This window comes from Solanum dulcamara, chromosome 5, assembly GCF_947179165.1.
Source record: "Solanum dulcamara chromosome 5, daSolDulc1.2, whole genome shotgun sequence".
NCBI classification, from domain to species: domain Eukaryota; kingdom Viridiplantae; phylum Streptophyta; class Magnoliopsida; order Solanales; family Solanaceae; genus Solanum; species Solanum dulcamara.
Window position 1 is genome coordinate 58,537,189 of NC_077241.1, and position 20,129 is coordinate 58,557,317.

The 20,129-nt window shown below is 37.2% G+C and overlaps 1 protein-coding gene across 1 annotated transcript; it reads right to left on the minus strand.

Moving 5' to 3' along the window:
* Window positions 1–14,838: 14,838 nt before the first annotated feature.
* LOC129889257 (glycosyltransferase BC10-like) lies at window positions 14,839–19,907 on the minus strand. The gene is made up of 2 exons (XM_055964489.1): window positions 18,785–19,907; window positions 14,839–15,757 (listed from the first exon to the last, which is right to left on the minus strand). The coding sequence occupies exons 1-2, from the start codon at window positions 19,310–19,312 to the stop codon at window positions 15,119–15,121; spliced, it is 1,167 nt and encodes a 388-aa protein (XP_055820464.1). The 5' UTR covers window positions 19,313–19,907; the 3' UTR covers window positions 14,839–15,118.
* Window positions 19,908–20,129: the final 222 nt, after the last annotated feature.

Below are 20,129 nucleotides of genomic sequence, written 5' to 3' on the forward strand. Positions count from 1 at the left end.
AATGGAGAACTCAAATCTTGAAGCTCTTGGAACTCTTCTTGTTGGAAATGCAGAAGAAAAAGAAGAAGAGAGAGAGAGAGAGAGAGAGATTTCTAGGGCTTTTCTAGAGAGAGAGTGGGGGCTGAAAAATATGTCCCCAAATTGGCCAAGGATGATACATATATAATTTGGGAGAATTCCCAAATTACCCCTCCTCAAAAGTTCTGAAAAATAGGCAAAAATGCTCTTGGCGTAATAGTGGCGCGTCGCGCCATTGCAGCGCCAGGCTGATTACGCCTAAAACCTGTATACCTCGTAGTGGCGCACCGCGCTAGAGACCAAACTACTGAGGCATATTCTTGGCGCAATAGTGGCGCGTCGTGCCCTTACAGCGCCAAGACCAATATTTTCTGGGTTTTGGAAATTGGCTTGAAAACCGTGCACACCTTTTTGTGGCGCGCCGCACCACAGACCAAACTACTGAGGTATGTTTCTGGCGCGATAGTGGCGCATCGAGCACTTATAGCGCCAAGACCAATATTTTTTGGGTTCTGGAAATTAGCTTGAAAACCCTAAACACCTTTTTGTGGCACGCCACGCCAGAGACCAAACTACTGAGGCATGTTTCTGGCGCGATAGTGGCACATCGCGCCACTGCGGTGCCAAACCCAGTTTTCTAGCAATTGCAACCCAGGCCTGGAAATCTCTGTGCTAGTTCATCTTAAGATCGTCATATCTTTTGACTCCAAACTCCAAAATGTACATTCTTAGTGGCGTTGGAAAGAAGACTCGACGACCATTAATTTAATGGGTCGTGGGACACCCAGATAGTCATATATCAAAAGATAGGGTCGTTAGAAGTCAACCCCTCATGCGAACTCCTCCTCAAACTTAGTCACATCGAATCTTTTGGACTTGGCTTGGTCCTAGGGATCCTTTGTGACCCCATATCACCTCTAACACTTCTCAATCTCTCAAGAACTCATTTTAACTCATGTAAATGCTCCACAACACTCGAGTTCAACCCTACCCGAATACAAGAAGGGTCCGAATCTTAGAGAAAATTTTTGAGGGGTGTTACATTATCTTCCCCTTGGGATCATTCGTCCTCGAATGACGAGTGACCAAGAATGGACTCGAGGTACAAATCGCAATCAAAATTCAGTCATTCAATCAATCAATCAAGACTCAAAATGCACAAATGAATTCAAATCAAGGAAATGGGCATTACTTTTAACATTCTCATCGGTAGGCACGAATAGATGTGGATATTTAGATTTCATGGCTTCCTCCGCTTCCCATGTAGATTCCTCAACAAATTGATTCCTCCACAGGACTTTAACTGAGGCGATCTCTTTATTCCTCAATTTGCGGATTTGGTGATCAAGAATTTGGACCAAAATCTCTTTATAGGATAAGCTATCCTTAACTCCGATACTATCAATGAGGACTACCAACGAGGGATCGCCCAAGCACTTTTTCAACATCGAAACGTGGAACACTGGATGAATAGAGGCTAGCTCTGAGGGTAACTCCAACTCATAGGCAACACTCCCAATCTGCCTCAAAATCTGATAAGGACCAATATATCGAGGACTGAGCTTCCCTTTTCTTCTAAACCTCATGAAACCCTTCATGGGTGACACTTTCAAATACACCCAATTACCCACCTCAAACTCCAAGTCTCTCCTCCTCATATCGGTGTAAGATTTTTGGCGACTTTGGGCTGTCTTTAGCCTATCTTGGATAGCTCTCACCTTCTCCATGGCTTGGTGAACAAAGTCAGACCCAATTAACTCAATCTCACCAACTTCAAACCACCCAATGGGCGATCTACACCTCCTCCCATACAAAGCTTCATAAGGAGCCATTTGGATACTTGCATGATAGCTATTGTTGTACGCAAACTCTATGAGAGGTAAGTGGTCATCCCAATTTCCCTTGAAGTCAAGCACACATGCCCTCAACATATCTTCCAATGTCTGGATGGTGCGCTCTGCCTGGCCATCTGTTTGGGGATGGAAGGTTGTACTCAAGTTCACCCTCGAACCCAGTCCCTTTTGAAAGGATTTCCAAAATTAGGAAGTGAATTGAGCTCCTCTGTCTGAGATGATAGACAAAGATACCCCATGCAATCTGACGATCTCCTGAATGTACAACTTTACATAATCTTCTGCGGTGTCAGTAGTCTTAACCGCCAAAATGTGAGCTGATTTTGTCATTCTATCCACAATCACCCAAATGGAATCGTGTTGCTTTCGGGACCTCGGCAAGCCTGTAATAAAGTCCATGTTGATCATCTCCCACTTCCATTCTGGAATTTCTATGTTTTGGGCTAAACCACATGGCCTTTGATGCTCAACCTTCACCTGTTGACAATTCGGGCACTTGGAAATAAATTCCGCAATATCCCTCTTCATTCCACTCCACCAATAGATTTTCCTCAAGTCATGATACATTTTTGTGAAGCCTGGATGAATAGAGTATCTGGAACTATGTGCTTCGACCATAATCCTCTCTCGAACATCATCAACATCAGGTACACACAATCTACTTTGGTACCTCAACACACCATCTCCCCCTTTGGTGAAAACCATCACCCCTTGTTTGTGAACAACTTCCTTCAACCGGAGGAGGACGGGATCCTGATCTTGTTTCTCTTTTACCTCTGCTACAAGTGAGGATGTAGACCCATCCTGAACAGAAATTCTGTCTTCATTGTTCTCTTCCAGATGGACTCCCAATCGGACTAATCTATGTACCTCCTTTGCCAATTCCCTCCTTCCCTCCTCTACATGGGTAGTGCTACCCATAGACAACCTGCTAAGATCATCAGCAACAACATTAGCTTTACTTGGATGGTAGAGGATGCTCATATTGTAGTTCTTGAGTAGCTCGAGCCATCTCCTTTGCCTCAGGTTGAGTTCCCTCTGGATGAAGACGTATTGTAAGCTCTTGTGATCGGTGAATATGTCAACATGCACTCCATATAAGTAGTAGCGCCAAATTTTAAGCACGAACACCACAGCTGCCAGCTCAAGGTCATGAGTTGGGTAATTCCTCTCATGAACCTTAAGCTGTCTCGAAGCGTAGGCTATCACCTTCCCCCTTTGCATCAACACACAACCCAAACCAATCCTGGATGCATCATAGTAGACCAAAAATCCCTCTGTTCCATCTGGCAAAGTCAAGACAAGAGTGGTGGTTAGCTTGGCCTTCAGTTTCTGGAAACTCTCCTCACAAGCATCGGACCATTGGAACTTAGCCCTCTTTTGGGTCAGCTTAGTCAAGGGTGATGATATGGATGAGAATCCCTCTACAAACCTTCGATAGTAGCCAGCCAAACCCAAGAAGCTTCTTATCTCTATTGGGGATGTGGGTCTGGGCCAATTCTTCACAACTTCAATCTTCTGGGCGTCAACCTGTATACCATCTCCAGATACAATGTGGCCTAGGAAGACCACTGATGCAAGCTAAAATTCACATTTAGAGAACTTTGCATACAATACCTGGTCTCTCAAAGTTTGTAAAACGACTCTAAGATGATAGGCGTGCTCCTCTTTACTCTGGGAGTAGACCAGAATATTATCTATGAACACAATCACAAACATATCAAGATATAATTTAAACACCCAGTTCATAAGATCCATGAAAGCTGCAGGGGCATTCATCAACCCAAAGGACATGACCAAAAATTCAAAGTGGCCATAACGAGTCCGGAAAGCAGTCTTCGGAATATCATATTCCCTCACCTTCAACTGATGGTAGTCGGATCTCAAGTCTATCTTTGAGAAGCAAGTGGCACCCTGAAGTTGATCAAATAAGTCGTGTATTCTGGGGAGAGGGTATTTGTTCTTTATGGTGACCTTGTTTAGCTGTATGTAATCAATACACATTCTAAGGGACCCATCTTTCTTCCGCACAAATACGACCGGAGCTCCCCATGGTGAGACGCTCGGCCTAATGAATCCCTTATCTAACAAGTCCTTCAACTGTTCCTTCAACTCTTTCAACTCAGCTGGAGCCATTCTATATGGAGGAATTGAGATAGGCTGGGTATCAAGAAGGACATCAATCCCAAAATCAATCTCCCTATCAGTAGGGACTCTAGGCAGATCTTCAAGGAAGACTTCGGGAAACTCATTGACAATCGGAACCGACTCAAGGGATGGAGACTCAACATTGTCATCTTTCACTCGGACAAGGTGATAGATACACCCCTTTGAGATTAGCTTCCTGGCCCTAAGGTAAGAAATAAACTTACCCTTAGGCGTGACAGGACTCCCTTTCCACTATATGACTGCCTCATCTGGGAATTTGAACTTGACAATCCGAGTCCTACAATCGATAGAGGCATGACAGACATAAAGCCAATCCATGCCAAGGATCACATCAAAATCGACCATCTCCAACTCAACCAAGTCAGCCAAGGTATCCTTGTGATGGATCGACACAGTGCAATCTCTGTAGAACTTCTCAGCTAGAACAGAATCACCGATAGAAATAGCTACGCAAAAAGGCTCACAAAGATATTCAGGAACTTTATTGAATTTACTAGCCACATAAGGAGTCACAAAAGATAGGGTAGCACCCGGATCCATCAATACATAACAATCAAGAGAAGAGACTCGTATCATACCCGTTATGACGTTTGGAGAGTTCTCCTAGTCTTGACGACTACCCATGGCATATAGGCAGTTTGTACCTCTACTCGTACCTGAAGTAGTGCCCCTCTAATTACCCCTAGCCGGCGGTGCGGTGGCAGAATACTGGACTCTGTTTCCCCCTGTTGGACACTCCCTCTGAAAATGGTCTATTTGGCCGCATTTATAACAACCAACCCTTCCCGCTCTACATTCTCCCAAATGGAGCTTACCACACTTACCGCACAGTGGCTTCCCCCTCGAACCTTGACTTATACTGGCCTGGGATTGAGAATCCTGGGGTCTGAAATTCAGGCGACTCTGACCCTGCCGATCATACCTGTTCTGCGGCATAGGTGCACTGGCGGTAGATGAGGCATAGTTGGAAGGTCTCCTTTGAAAGAAGGACCTGTTGCCCTTGCTTTGCCTTAGTTCACTCTCATGGCCCGCTGATTTTACCTTCTTGCTCAGGTGCTCTTCTCTGTCTTTTCTTTTCTCCTCCTCCACCTGTTGAGCATACACCATTAATCTGGAAATATCCATGTCCTAGATCAACAATGCTGCTTTGCACTCCTTCTTCACATGCATCCCTAATCCGGAGATGAACTTCCTCATCTTTGACCTCATATCTGGGATCATTTCTGGAGCATACCTGAAAAGCTGGATGAACTTCAGGCCATACTCCTTAACTGTCATGCCTTCCTGCTTCAGATTTACAAACTCCTCCACCTTCGCTTCCCTCAGTTCTCGGGGAAAGAAGTGGTCAAGAAAATCTCCTTCAAATTAATCCCACATAACAGGTTCAGCATCCCCACCCCTACCTTGCTCCCATTGGTTATACCAAATGTTTGCCACATCCTTGAGCTGGTAAGACACCAACTCAACCCTCTCAACCTCCATAGCATGCATAGCTTTCAGGATTTTCCACATCTCATTAGTAAAGTTTTGGGGGTCTTCATCAACCTTAGAACCCGTAAATGCAAGCGGATTCATCCTCAGAAAGTCTCTAATTCTAGTGGCAGCAGATGGCTCTTGGGAACTAGAGCTGAGAGTCGGGGAACTCTGGTTACTATTCCGGGCAGCCATTAATTGAGTGAGCATGGCAATCGCCCTTCGGAATTCTGCCTCTGATGTGGGTGTAGGCGGAGTAGCAGGCACTTGGGTTGCCTCCGCATACCTCGCAGGTCGGCCTCTAGCACTTGCTGGGCGTACCTCTAATTGGGGCATCTCGGCGTTGTCAACGTTTCTCTGGCTAGCCGTACATTTCGGAGGCATTATCTGTAATGTACAAACGCACGAATTAGAAAAGAGTTTTAAAGAGTTTAACTCTATCGCACGAAGTCAGAGTATGAAAGAAGGGAAACACTTCCTAATGTCCTATAGCCTCCTGCTTATAAGTGTGGTGCACAACACACCCATAAGCAAGACTCTACTAGACATGGCTTCATAGACTCCCTAGGACACTTGAACTCTGGGCTCTGATACCATGTTTGTCACGCCCCGGGAGGATACCCTAGACGTGACCGGCACTTGAAAGCCATTTTTGACCTTCAAGCGAACCACCTAACTCAATCATTCCGTCATTTAGTCATATACGCTCAAAGGAAGGCTCAATTATAATATGTTATTTACAATATGGGGGCCGAAGGCCAAACATGTTTAACTCAACAAGATAAGTATAATAGGACTTCTCAAAATAACGGTCCAAACTCCCCACACTCTAGTATATGAAGCCTCTATCAAAGTCTAGAAGGTGCCCATGACAAGCCCATGGCTACCACAATCAAAAAAGGAGACAACATGAAACTATACAGAGAGCTCAAGATCCTTCGGAAGCTAGGAGGACTCCCCACGTAGTTGGAAGTGCGTAGATAATCAACGGTGCGCTGGTTGATGATCTTTGGTACCTGTCTCTGCATCATGAAACGATGCAGGCCAAATGACGTCAGTACATGGAATGTACGAGTATGTAAAATGGCCAGATGAAACCACATTAAGAAAACATCAATATCAACTCAGGATCTCAACTCATACATATATACATGACAATTTACTCAAATGTCCTAAGTCTGATAAGAATAGTTTAGACGGGACTAACTCATAAGCCACTTAACTCAACTGACTCAGAGCACTATCAAGACCTAAATGGGAGTTTCTCTTATCTGACAACCATCACCTATGAGCCGGTGATAGTACAACAATCAGACGTTGTTGCCACGTCCGTCCATACCTTGCCAGGACATGAACGCCTCCCTAATCATGGATACCATCGATTAGCCAAGTCCTATCATTTCAGGACAATAAAATGGGAAACATCCGACTTTAATGGTTCAATCCCATGGGAAGCATCCGACTTTAATGGTTCCATCCCTACCTACGTTGGCGGCGTAGTTTCTGGGGTTTGAGTATGGACTCTACTCTTATCCGCTTCGGTGCTCGATACTCCTCCCATGATTTCATGCTCATAAGACTTCCTCCAATCATCTCAAACAAGCCCTCACGGCTAGTTTCATGTGGGTCATTGCCAACTCGTCAACTCTATTCTCATTTCAACTCAATTAAGTCATAATGGCAGGTTCCATTTAGGACCTCGTCCACTCGTCAATTCTATCCTCCAATTAACTCAATCAAGCCTCATTTAGATAAGCATTTATGACATATCCTCAAGACTCATCACAACTCTATGGCTTTAGCTCAACAATTCAAGTAGAATAACACATTTAAGGAATTGACCTATGCAACATAATCACATGGTTAAAGAGATCAACAAAAAATAACAACAAGTCATCTCCATCAACTCATACTAACATGAAGGTTTTAGGAACTTCTTAGCTCAACAACATCAACACATATAACATTAATTAAATAGGGGACAAAACTCATTCAAACATAAATCATACCAAGAAACTCTATTTTCATGGACATCTAACCTCAAAGCAAGAGTAGGGCACATGGGTGGACTCAACCCATGTTTTGGATAGCCTTACATACCTCAGTGAAGACTTGAAGAAAACTTTGATGTTGGGTCTTCAATGGAGAACTCAAATCTTGAAGCTCTTGGAACTCTTCTTATTGGAAATGGAGAAGAAGAAGAAGAAGAAGAGAGAGAGAGAGAGAGAGAGAGAGTGAGATTTCTAGGGCTTTTCTAGAGAGAGAGTGGGGGCTGAAAAATATGTCCCCAAATTGGTCAAGGATGATACATATATAATTTGGGGGAATTTCCAAATTACCCCTCCTCAAAAGTTCTGAAAAATAGGCAAAAATGCTCCTGGCGCAATATTGGCGCGTCGCGCCATTGCAGTGCCAGGCTGATTACGCCTAAAACCTGCACACCTCGTAGTGGCGCGCCGCGCTAGAGACCAAACTACTGAGGCATGTTCTTGGCGCGATAGTGGCGCGTCGTGCCCTTACAGCGCCAAGGCCAATATTTTTTGGGTTCTGAAAATTGGCTTGAAAACCCTGCACACCTTTTTGTGGCGCACCGCGCTAGAGACCAAACTACTGAGGCATGTTTCTGGCGCAATAGTGGCGCGTCACGCCCTTACAGCACCAAGGCCAATATTTTCTGGGTTCTGGAAATTGTCTTGAAAACCCTGCACACCTTTTTGTGGCGCACCGCGCCAGAGACCAAACTACTAAGGCATGTTTCTGGCGCGATAGTGGTGCGTCACGCCACTGCGTCGCCAAGCCCAGTTTTCCAGCAATTGCAACCCAGGCCTGGAAATCTCTGTTGTGCTAGTTCATCTTAGGATCGTCATATCTTTTGACTCCAAACTCCAAAATGTACATTCTTGATGGCGTTGGAAAGAAGACTCGACGATCATTAATTTAATGGGTCGTGGGCCAACCAGATCATCATATATCAAAAGATAGGGTCGTTATAAGTCAACCTCTCATGCGAACTCCTCCTCAAACTTAGTCACGACGAATCTTTTGGACTTGGCTTGGTCCTAGGGGTCCTTTGTGACCCCACATCACCTCTAACACTTCTCAATTTCTCAAGGACTCGTCTTAACTCATGCAAATGCTCCACAATACTTGAGTTCGTCCCTACCCGAATACAAGAAGGGTCCGAATCTTAGGGAAAAATTTTGAGGGGTGTTACACTTTATGTATCAGAAAAATCATAAAAAGCTGAAGACCTTATGTGTCATGTACATAATAGTAAAAACCTTATTAGAACCTTATGTATCAACATATGAAATGTCTATCAACACTTAAAAATACAAGAAAAGAAATCTGATACATATAGACTATATCAGATTGTTGTGTTAGTTTTCAACTGAATTGTAGTTGATACATAACCATTGGACATATTCGACAGATTAAGGGTTGATACATTGAAGATTATTGTGTTAGTTTTCAACTGAATTGTAGTTGATACATAACATCTTGTATTGATATATGTTGTAGGTGTATCAGAAGCAGTAAAGTTTGATACATGAGAATCTGATACATAAATTTTTATCTTAAATTCGAGTTTGATACATGAGAATCTGATAAAAGTCTGCTAAATTGTTGAATAGCCAAAAAAAATATTTACTATTGGTGCAAAAATAAAATTGTACATTCTACTACTATAAAAAAATTTTAAAAAAACTACTCGACGTCCATCGGTTCTCCTTGACTAGGAGAGATAAAATCTCTCTAAGGTTTTTTTGGATCGTCATTTTCACTAACATAACTATCCTTGGCCGTACTTCAGTCCCTGCATTAACATGAAAAATAATTAAATACAACTTGAACTTGATATATTGTACATCTGATCTGATACGTTAAAATATATGATACAAAAATGTCCTTATGTATCTAAAAATTTATGTATCAAGCATTAAACCTTATGTATCAGAAAAATTTATGTATCAAGCATTAAATCTTATGTATCAGAAAAATTTATGTATCAAACATTAAATCTTATGTATCAGAAAAATTTATGTATCAAGCATTAAACCTTCTGTATCAAAAAAATTTATGTATCAAGCATTAAACCTTATGTATCATGTACATAATAGCAAAAGCCTTATTAGAACCTTATGTATCAACATATGAAATGTCTATCAACACTTAAAAATGCAAGAAAAGAAATATGATACATATAGACTATATCAGATATGGTTAAAAGATATCTGATACATATAGTCTGATGCATTTATTCACTGCATTAAGGTCTGATATATTTGAATAATTCATACCTTTGGAAGATTATGTCGTGTTGTAACACCTTCAACTTTCTCCTCTGCTTTTTGAGGTGATTGTTGAACTATAGATTTCGACTTTGCAGTTTGAGATTTTGATTTTGCATGTAAAGTATCCATAATTAATGGATCATTGAGATGTTTGGATCTAATCTCTTTATGCCCTTCACCAGAAGAATTAGACTCCGATGAAACAATAATTTTTTTATTTTGATTTAATTGTGTGAGACCAACACTAAATGATGGATATGATTCCATATGTATCATTGAATAGAATATTAAAATCAACAAAAACATACAGTTGAAATCAATGGAAAATCGAAGGAGATGGAATTGAAGTGAGATTATAGAGAAGGAAGAAATTGAATTACCTTATTTAGAAATTTGAATTTCAGAAAAAACATGGATTGAAATTCAAAAAGAAACCGCTGTATATGGGGCTTCAAATTAGACGTGAATTTAGGATAGTTGGGGAGAAGGAATGGAATGTATCGGTGAGTTGGAGAGAGAATTAAAAAAAGAGGAATTTTTGAGATTTTTACAAATAGTAGGGAATAATAGTAAATATAGTAATATAAGGTGTATAGTTAGGTAATTTTCCTAAAAAACAATGTATGTATCAATATTGTATATTGTTAATATCTTATTTAGTATATTTTTTTAATTTATATTTAATTAATACATGATAGATCATGGTATTGTATTAGTAATGCAAGAGTCTTTAATACATGTATTAACATGGTTAAAGACACAATTATCCCTTAAAAATTTTTCTGCATTTTTCCCACCGTACTTGTGATATTTTTATAAACAAAGCATGTTATTTTTTATACACCAAATCAAATAATGTATAAGAGATAATTTAAGCATAACTAATACATCATATTCAATATTATTCTTATACACGCCACCAAATTACTCTGATGTGACTTACGACATTATATTTATTCATCTTATTTCAGTTTCTTTGATTTTCTTTTATTACAGATTTATTGTTATTTTTAGAAAATTATGATACGACTAATTTGGCTCGAATACAATCCATTATTATGAAGAGAAATAAAAAGATGGGAATATTTATATTTATATTAATTATTAAGAAAACCGGTGATGATTAGATACAAATAACTTTGAAACATGTAAACCAAAGTATTTTTTGTAAATTTTATCTAAATTTTATAGTGGTTCTTTTCAATTACACTTTATTTCTATTTTTTAAAAAAATTATCCAAAATTTCTTTTTTTTTATGGAATTTGGATACATAACGTACGTCCTGATACATCACGTAAAATGATCTATCCTATCGATACATCGCGTAAAGTGATGTATTCGATGTCTCGATACATCACGTTAATGATGTATCTGACCGATACATCACGTAACATCACGTAAAGTAATGTATCTGATCGATATATCGTGTACATTGATGTACCAAGGAATAGGAAAACGTAGGAATTTTTGTAATTTTTTCAAATGATAGAAAATTTTAGAGAATATGATGAAATAAATTGTGTTTTTAGGTAATTTTTTCATATTTGTATTAGAATCAAATTTTGTTGTACTGCCTTTTATTTAACTCAAAATTAAGATCATCAGCTGTCACGCACTAACTTTGTAAATCGAACATCAACTAACTCAAAATTAAGATCATTACCTTCTAATTGAATAATCAATTGTTTTTAACACTCAAAAATTATTATTTTAAAAATAACATTGACATATTAGTCATTTTAACTATAAAAATTCTTTACCAACTACATTTTATCAATTAGGCATTTCAACCCAAAAACACCTAACTACTTATTTATAAAATTAATTATAACATTCAAAAATATGTTTCAACACTTAATATTTATTAATTAACTAATTTGAACGGATTCTAAGCAAGTTTTTTCCCGTGTTAATCATCTGCATGTTCTTTCTTCTGGCTATCATATAATTTCAACATATATCGAGTACTTAATCTACGTTTGGATAGGGCAAAAAACCTATTTAAACGAAATAAACACATAAATAATCACAATATAGCAGTAGTTTTAATTTTCAGCAATAGATTTTTTACAAAACACAAAAAAAATTAAAAAAATAATAAAAAACGGAAAATATAAAAAAGGCAAGCCACGTTTTTTACTATTAATGATATTCTCTCTCATAAACTAAAAAGAAGTATTCTAATCAAAATCAAACACTCTATTTTTATTATTCTGGTAATTGATTGAATGAAGGATATGAACAACGTCTCAATCTTGATTCAGCATGACGGAAAAGGGGATGTAACAGGTATTTATTAAAATATATGGTTCGTTTATAATAGTTTTGAAGATTTCCTTTGACTTTGTCGATCGAAATTCTTTTTAAACATATACTTTCATGATTAACAAAACATAATGAAAGTTAATTTGGTGTACTATTATTATGGTAATGGTAATTTATGATTTTTTTTCGATATATGTATATATGTTTACGATAACAATGTTTTTTGGTTTGTAATCAACTTTAATTAATTTTAGTTTTTTTTTGTAAATTTTAATCACAACGTACTTAAAGATTTGAAAAATAGTCAATTTTCAAAATTAAGATTTTCTTTGATTATTTTATAGCAGTTGGTATTTTGTTTTGTGAAATCTATAGTGTATGACAGTTGTATATTATGATTTTTAAAAGTTGACTTATTTTTTATTTGACTATATTATGATTTAAACAGTTTATTTTTGTGGTTTGATTATGGTATATGACAATTTATTTTTTTGTGGTTTGATTATGGTATATAGCAGTTGGTATTTTGCATCGCATGTTTTGGAAGAGATAGTCTTACCACCAAATGTAAGAAGGGAAGTCACCAATAAGAAGAGATTTAATGAGGTGAAATTCAAGAGATGCAAAGTTACCTTAGTAATTGTGGTACACCAAGACGTAGCAAGAAGACTTGCACCAAATTTCCACCTGAGGATTAAATGGATTTTAAATTTTCTTATTTAATTAATTCTTTTCGCAGTTGAACATGATATGGTGTTGTTGACTTGAAGTATTATTTATGAATGGTGATAAATGGGTGTTTTTATGATTTAATAATATTGCCTTAACATTTGAATTGATTTTTTATACTAATTAATTCTAATGTAGAAATTTTAACTTAATTTAGGTGAAAGTTGATTTAATTTTTACTAAAGTTGATTTTCTCTATTGAATGTAAATGGATATTTTTGGTGTAATAGTGATCCAATATTGAAATTTACATGCATGTGTGTTTAAACTAAGATATATATATATATATATATATATATATTAATAGGTAAATATTAATAGGTAAAACAGTTGGTGTGTGTGTAGTTTTTACCGAGAAAGGAGTAAAAAGATTTAATGATTTTGAAAAAGCTAAAAAATAATACAAATTTTATGAAATCCCAAAAAATCCGCACATGAAACAAAAAAGTAGGAAAAGAGTAATGTCATAAATAAACTACCTTGAAATCTGTGCATTTGAACTAAGAAAAACAAAAATAATAATGCCATAAATAAACTACCCCTAACATTGAGCATGAACCAAAAAAAAAAAAAGGGGAAATAAATTAGGAAAAGAGTAATACCATAAATAGACTACCTCGAAATCTGTGCATTTGAACAAAAAGAAAAAGAAAAATGGGAAATTTTCAAATACGACAAACTTTTTAAGCATAATTATCCCATATGGGTATAATTTTCGTAATTACTTATAATGCCAAGCATAAATTTGCCATTATACAAACGTTATAGTGAATTATACAAAAGTTGTAACGAATTATATAAACGTAATATCCACGAATTATTTGTATACTAAAATATATAAACACTGATATACATATGTATTTGTATATCTGACAAGCGAGATTGAGAGAGAGGAGGAGAGAGGCGAGCGAGATCGAGAGAGGGAGGAGAGAGGCTAGCGAGAGGCAAATTGTATATGTATAGTTGTCGAAAAATTATATATATGTAACTGATATACATATGTATTTGTATATCTTGCAAGGGAGATTGAGAGAGAGGAGGAGGCGAGCGAGATTGAGAGAGGGAGGCGAGAGGCGAATTGTATATGTATATCTGTCGAATTGTATATGTATGTTTGTTAGAAAAATTGTGTAATGATAACTGATATACATATATATTTGTATATCTGGCAAGTTAGATTTGCCATACCGCATAAATATGTTTGCTGCGAGCCGTAATTATTTTAAATTATACCCTAAACGCGTAATATAGTAGTAAGGTTTGTCATACCACGTAATTTTCTCAATTAAAATGCCATAAATAAACTACCCCTAAAATTGTGCATGAACCAAAAAAAAAATAAAAGAAAAAAACCGGCAATAATTAAAATGAAAAACGATGGCAGTAACTCTAACTGTCCTAAGGTAGCGAAATTCCTTGTCGCTATTAATTTTTGGATATTCTTGTAATTTAAAACGTAATTTTGTAAATAAAAAGAAGTATAGACATACATTTAAAGTTTTAAATTGCATAGTCTTGTAATTATTCCGTTTGGGTATGTGATATAAAGTCATTGTTTCAAATCAACATTCTGACATGCTATTGGGATTATGATTTGAAATCATGATTTCAAATATCAAATTATCCTAAAATCATGATTTGAGATTTCAAATCATTAGTTCCAATTTTTTTAAAATGTAAAACTTAACCCATGAGATTATATTTTGTAAATAAAAAGGCCTATCATTTTTAAATTTTGCAAAAAGAAAAACTCATGCTTATCATGAAGAGATGTTCTTACCATAGGAATATATTAAAAAACAATTAGTTAGTACTATTGTTGACAAGTAGAATTTTATAAAATCACACGCATTTGAAAGTTCATAAATACAAACATTAATTTATAAAAAGAACATATAAATATGCGATTTATCAATGCAATGCTTTACGATATTAAGATATCGTGTTTATGAATTATAATTTGCTCACATGGTAAGATTATAAAAGAATTGAGTAACTATAATTTTCATTACTTATGAGATTTTCATATTTATGAGAAAAAATACAAGTTCAAATTGGATGTCAAAATTTCCAACTTCGTATCAATATGATTTCACATATTAGGCAAAGTACCTCTGATGCATGTACATATCTAGTATAGTTTCAAAGTTGGAAATGGTGGACAAAATCAACATGGTGGCAGAAAAATGAATAGGCAGTCAGTGGCCTTATCTTAACTAAGTAACCTACCTGACTACAGCAACAACAAAATACACCATACACATTGTAATTCCACGAGTGGAATCGTTGATACAACAAAATTAGACTTATATAATCTAGAAACCTAAGTATTTCGGTGCTAGAAGAAACAGAGGTTCCAAAGCACTTGGAGCAAACTTCCTTGCAAAAAGATAGCATATTGATGTGTTTCGGTCATTGTACGTACAATTATGTCCTTCCATCATTCTCTTCATAAACTCTTCCGTGATATCTGATTTTCCAAAAGTGGCAGGGTGAGCCCCGCCCCTCGACCAGTCAACCCATGTTATACTTCTGTTTGCCAAGAGATTTGATGCTTGAATAGTCAGCATTGTTGGGAAGTAGTGCTCGTCTACATAACATGCTGGCCTGCAAAACTCCGCAAACTTGGGGTAGAATTTTGTGTCTTCGACTATGAAAAGAGCAAGCTTCCTACTCATTTCAAACCATTGTGATCCTTTGCGCCACTGAGAAACACTAACCTCGGGTAACATATTCTCAGAATATCGACCTCTTCCATATGGTCCAGGATCATCAAATGCACCAACAAAGCTATGCTTTGACCGACTTATGTACTTGTAGATGATATTGAAATTGTAGAGGGGGATGCATGACTCAGAAAGCAGAACAAACCACTCATTGGAGATGTCTAGCAATGCATTTGCAATGAGTCTTCTCTCAGCATCACACATACTCATCTTTCCCCATTCTGTCACCTATTAAGAATGAAGTTACAACATCATCAGCAACTTACAAGTCACAACTAAGCCAATTACATTAGAACACATTTCTGAGAGCAGTTTCTAGTGAAGATAGTAGGACGTAAAACCATCCCAAGGAGAAAGCCATAGATAACATGAGATAAATACTATAATACAAAAGCAGTCATGAGCAACCAGCAGCAGAAAAAGAATACCAAAAAAGTGAAAAGGAAAAAAGAGGTTTGCACCATTCTCTGAAGCTTTTCATCAATGCTTTTGCAGCAAGCTAAATTAACGAAATGCTAATTGGTCAAACTATCATTCATTGAGCATTTACGGACCATCACAGAGGAATGATATTATAATAGAAAAGTTCTGTTTGTTTGCAAGCTAAGTTGCTTCTCTTATCAGTAAGTAAGCTGAGTGCTATGCATTCTTTTTTTTTTTTTTGATGACCGAGTTATTCCCGAGGGTCAGCGGCACACGTATCAAAACCACTTAAATACCAGACATTTGTCCCAAGCAAGGTTTGAATCCATGACATGCACCTAAACCACATATCACGTGCTGAGCTCTTACCCCTAGACCAAAGCATTGGAGGTGTTATATTGTTCTAGTTGCAGCATAACTTACATTATTTGTTTTGACTTATCAGAATTACAAATGCTAATATGACATTATTATATAGAACGTTCATGCATAAGAGCTAGCAGCCAAACCTAATGCAATATGATTATTAGCCTTTTCATATATTTTTAAAATTTCACTTTAAAAAATCCACTTTCATCATCCTGCTCACTTTCCTACTACCTATGGGAAAGAGAAGATCATCTTAGATCACTGGAAAAAATTGCACGAAACAGAACAATAAACTAAAACTGAGAAGTGTTAACACAAGGATACTGATATGTTGCAAAAGGTGCAGCTCAATTTGGTGGCATATCTTGGATGGGATACTGATATGTTGCAAAAGGTGCAGCTCAAACGATTTGGTGGCATATCTTGGATGAGATGACTGACAAATGTTAGAAATATATGCTCTGGACAAAGATTTTTCAGGCAACACGATCTTTTGCATTAGTTTTCACCTTCAAATTTTCCCCTTGGCAGTGCTACTTAAAACAACTTTAGAAGCTAATAGATAAGAGGTTTGCCTGAGCTTTATTTATTATCAGAGCACATCCAACAGCACATACATAAAAACTCGAGCAAACCGTCCTAAACTTTAAATCAAGATTTTCAGCATTAACTTAACTGGGCAAACCCTCCGGTTCAAGTATCCAGAAGCCAAAACACCCACTTCAAGCTCAACTACTGAGTGGCGTGCCCAAATAGACAATTACACTGTAGGTATGCGTGCTCCGGAGATATTATTCACAAGGAACAACTGAAGGATGACTTTTTAAATTGGATGCCAATAGATTCAGATATATGGTGAAATAAGAACACCAACGAAGCTACTCCCAATAACATCCACACAGTTTTTAAGAATACTTTACAACCATTTAGCAAGGAGATGGAAATTCACAGGAAACAATGACCAGCGAAAAGACTGTTGAACGTAATTGTCCAACAAGACCACAGTACAGACCTTGCTAGTTCATACTAGTCTAATAGAGGAGAAATCATAAATGATATCCTGCTGATTTAAAAAGGTTGACTTGTTCGATGGTTTTTATTCATAAACAAAGGCCTGCAGTAACAAGTTCAAACTACAGGACTTAAGATCTTAGAAGTTTTGATAACAAACAAGCACTTCTAAATTATTTGTTATCCCACTCAATCCCACCTTAATGGCACACATTTAAGATCAACCCATCATCTTTTGATCCGGTGATCAACTTCCACAATCAGATATGCTCACGGAACTGGATAACTGATACTTGTAGAGAGAATTTACATAAATGTACAAATCTCTCCTTCAAGAAGCTTAGCAAAAATGCATCCCAAAATCCAATCTTCAGATGAATTACAAAGAGGAAAACACAAGGACAAAAACCACATATTCATTACGTATCTATTTTTCTTTTAATGACTGTGGTGTCCAAGCCAGTTTGCGTGCACCTCGACTAATTCCCAGGATACCTCCTACCTCTGTCCAGCACAAGCACCAAGAAACTTTTCCTACCAAGGCTAGTATTTTTTTGCCTCTATTGAGATTTGACCTGAGATGTTCTTAACCCACTTCAGTGATCACTAGCCACACCCTTGAGTACATTAACCATGTCTTTAACATTATCGTACGATATTAGATAATTGATCACGCTTTCCACCTTAGATACAAATATACACTTCATCCAAAATGTCCGCCTTGTCCATCATGATATACGGACAGCCTATCACTTTTGACACAAGTAGTAGATATGCTTGCCCCGACTTCAAATGAAAACATATATCTCTTACTAAAAGCACAACAATACAAATAGCTTATCCTCTACCCAACTCCAACGTAATAAAAGAAATTTTAAAAAAATATATAAATAGCCTAGCAGAAGTGATCCGCCACCTCCAAAACTTGAGGTCTTGAGGCCACCAAGGGAACAAATGGGGAAAGGATCACTGTTGTCTTCAATGCTTAGTAGGGTTTATGAGATGGGTTTGCCATTCAAAGGAAAACATTTAGTTTTTTGATATATCCCAAACCAGTAACGGCAAAATGAAGGTAGGACAGATCATAAACAGCAGAGATCCTTTCATGGCATCAGCCCAAATTAGACATTATACTTTATTGGTCATGACAAATTGATGAATTCCCTCAACACAGTAAAGTAAAAAACCTGGATGAATGAAGTCCTGTCATTCAGGATGCATGAGTTGGACTAACAAGCCAAAATGCAATCTAGTACAATGTCGAGCCATATCTCTTTTGCAGAATAAAAGATCTGGCGCACAGTTTAGATGGTATTACAAACTGCAGAGACAAAAGAGGAGACTACCTACCACCTTTCATCATAAAGACACAAAAACAAACATATAACATCAAGGGAATCAAATTGATAGAGAAGACATGTACAAAAGGAGGCAAATCTACAGGTGACATACCTGACTGGGAACTTTCCTCCTGTAGAACACTGATGAGGCCGGGAAATCAGCCTCAAATGATGGCAATGAATGAATATAAATTGAATAAAACCCCTGATGCCCCTTAAAAAACCTCTCCCAAATAGGTGCCAATGGCAATGGTCCTTTAGTCAAGAACATGAATGCAATCTTGGGAACCCTCTTGAATGGATACTTCTTTATCCGAGGCACCATTGAAGCCCTCCATAACAACTCTTTATCAGACATAGTATGCAGCAAATTAGATGGAGGATTAATCCAACGCTCTAAGTTTTTAGATTCTTCCTCAATACATGGCTGTAAAGTAGGCTTTACTGTAGGAACTATGCTATGAAATCCAAAGTACTTGATCATATAAATACTAGCGACAGAAAAAGTAAAACACAAAAAGAGAAAGAGCATCAGTAACTGTAGCAGCCTTTGTGGCAAAGCCCTAGTTATGCCGGTACTCCTAGCTACAACTAAGGGATCTTTATTCTCCTCCACCATTTGAACAACTCTTGATTGCATCTAATTAACCATCAACGATTCCCCTTCTGGGTATCAACAATCTAACATCAAAGTATTGTTATCTTCTCCCAAACCCAGAAAAAATTATAAACCAAGCTTCAGACTACTAACCAAAGACTGCAACTTTTGGGTTGCTGAAAAGAGAAAAACTAGCAACTTACAGTAACCGTCTGCAATTGATTATTTTGGAAAAACTTCTCTGCTGAAGAGATTAAGAAAATACAGAGAATAGGCAGGACCAATCAGCTTTTGACAATTAGTGAAGGTTATTAAAGGAAAAAAACTGATTCTTTATTAGTCTAATCTTGATTATTATTATTAATAGGAGTTAATTTTGAGGGACAAGAGAAAAGAGAAAGCTGAATGAGGAACCAAAAGAGAGAAAACTGGGGCAAGTATAAAAAGAAGTAAAATGAGATGTGCAGATGAAATTGGAAAGGTGGTGGGGGGGAAGATTGAGGGAGATGTAAAGAATGAAGAATCTGATGGAACGTATTTGGGAATGTTGGAAAGATCCTTTCAACTTCAGGTTGGTGAGGTGGGTGAGGGTGGTGAAGGCAGACAGGGTGAGTGGGGACATTAGTTGGCTTGGGGGGGTTTCTCAAGGTTTACAGGAAAAATGAGCTAAAAAGATCTTTTGAGTGTGGAAAGAACGATAAGGAATTTTTATTTTTATTTTTTTTGTTTTTTGTTATAAATATTTAATTAAGGATTAATTAGAAAGAGATGAGGTTGAATTAGAATATTTAAAAGTTTAGGATAAAAATTAAAAGATTAAAAACTTTTAATAAAATCCTAAATTCCATTCATTTTCTCC

Bases quoted from the DNA above. Each gene is read 5' to 3' on its own strand.
- LOC129889257 (XM_055964489.1), bottom strand. From the start codon at position 19,312: ATGCAATCAAGAGTTGTTCAAATGGTGGAGGAGAATAAAGATCCCTTA. The intron at 15,758-18,784 runs GTATGTCACCTG...CATTCTTAATAG, and splicing joins GGAGGAAAGTTCCCAGTCAG to GTGACAGAATGGGGAAAGAT.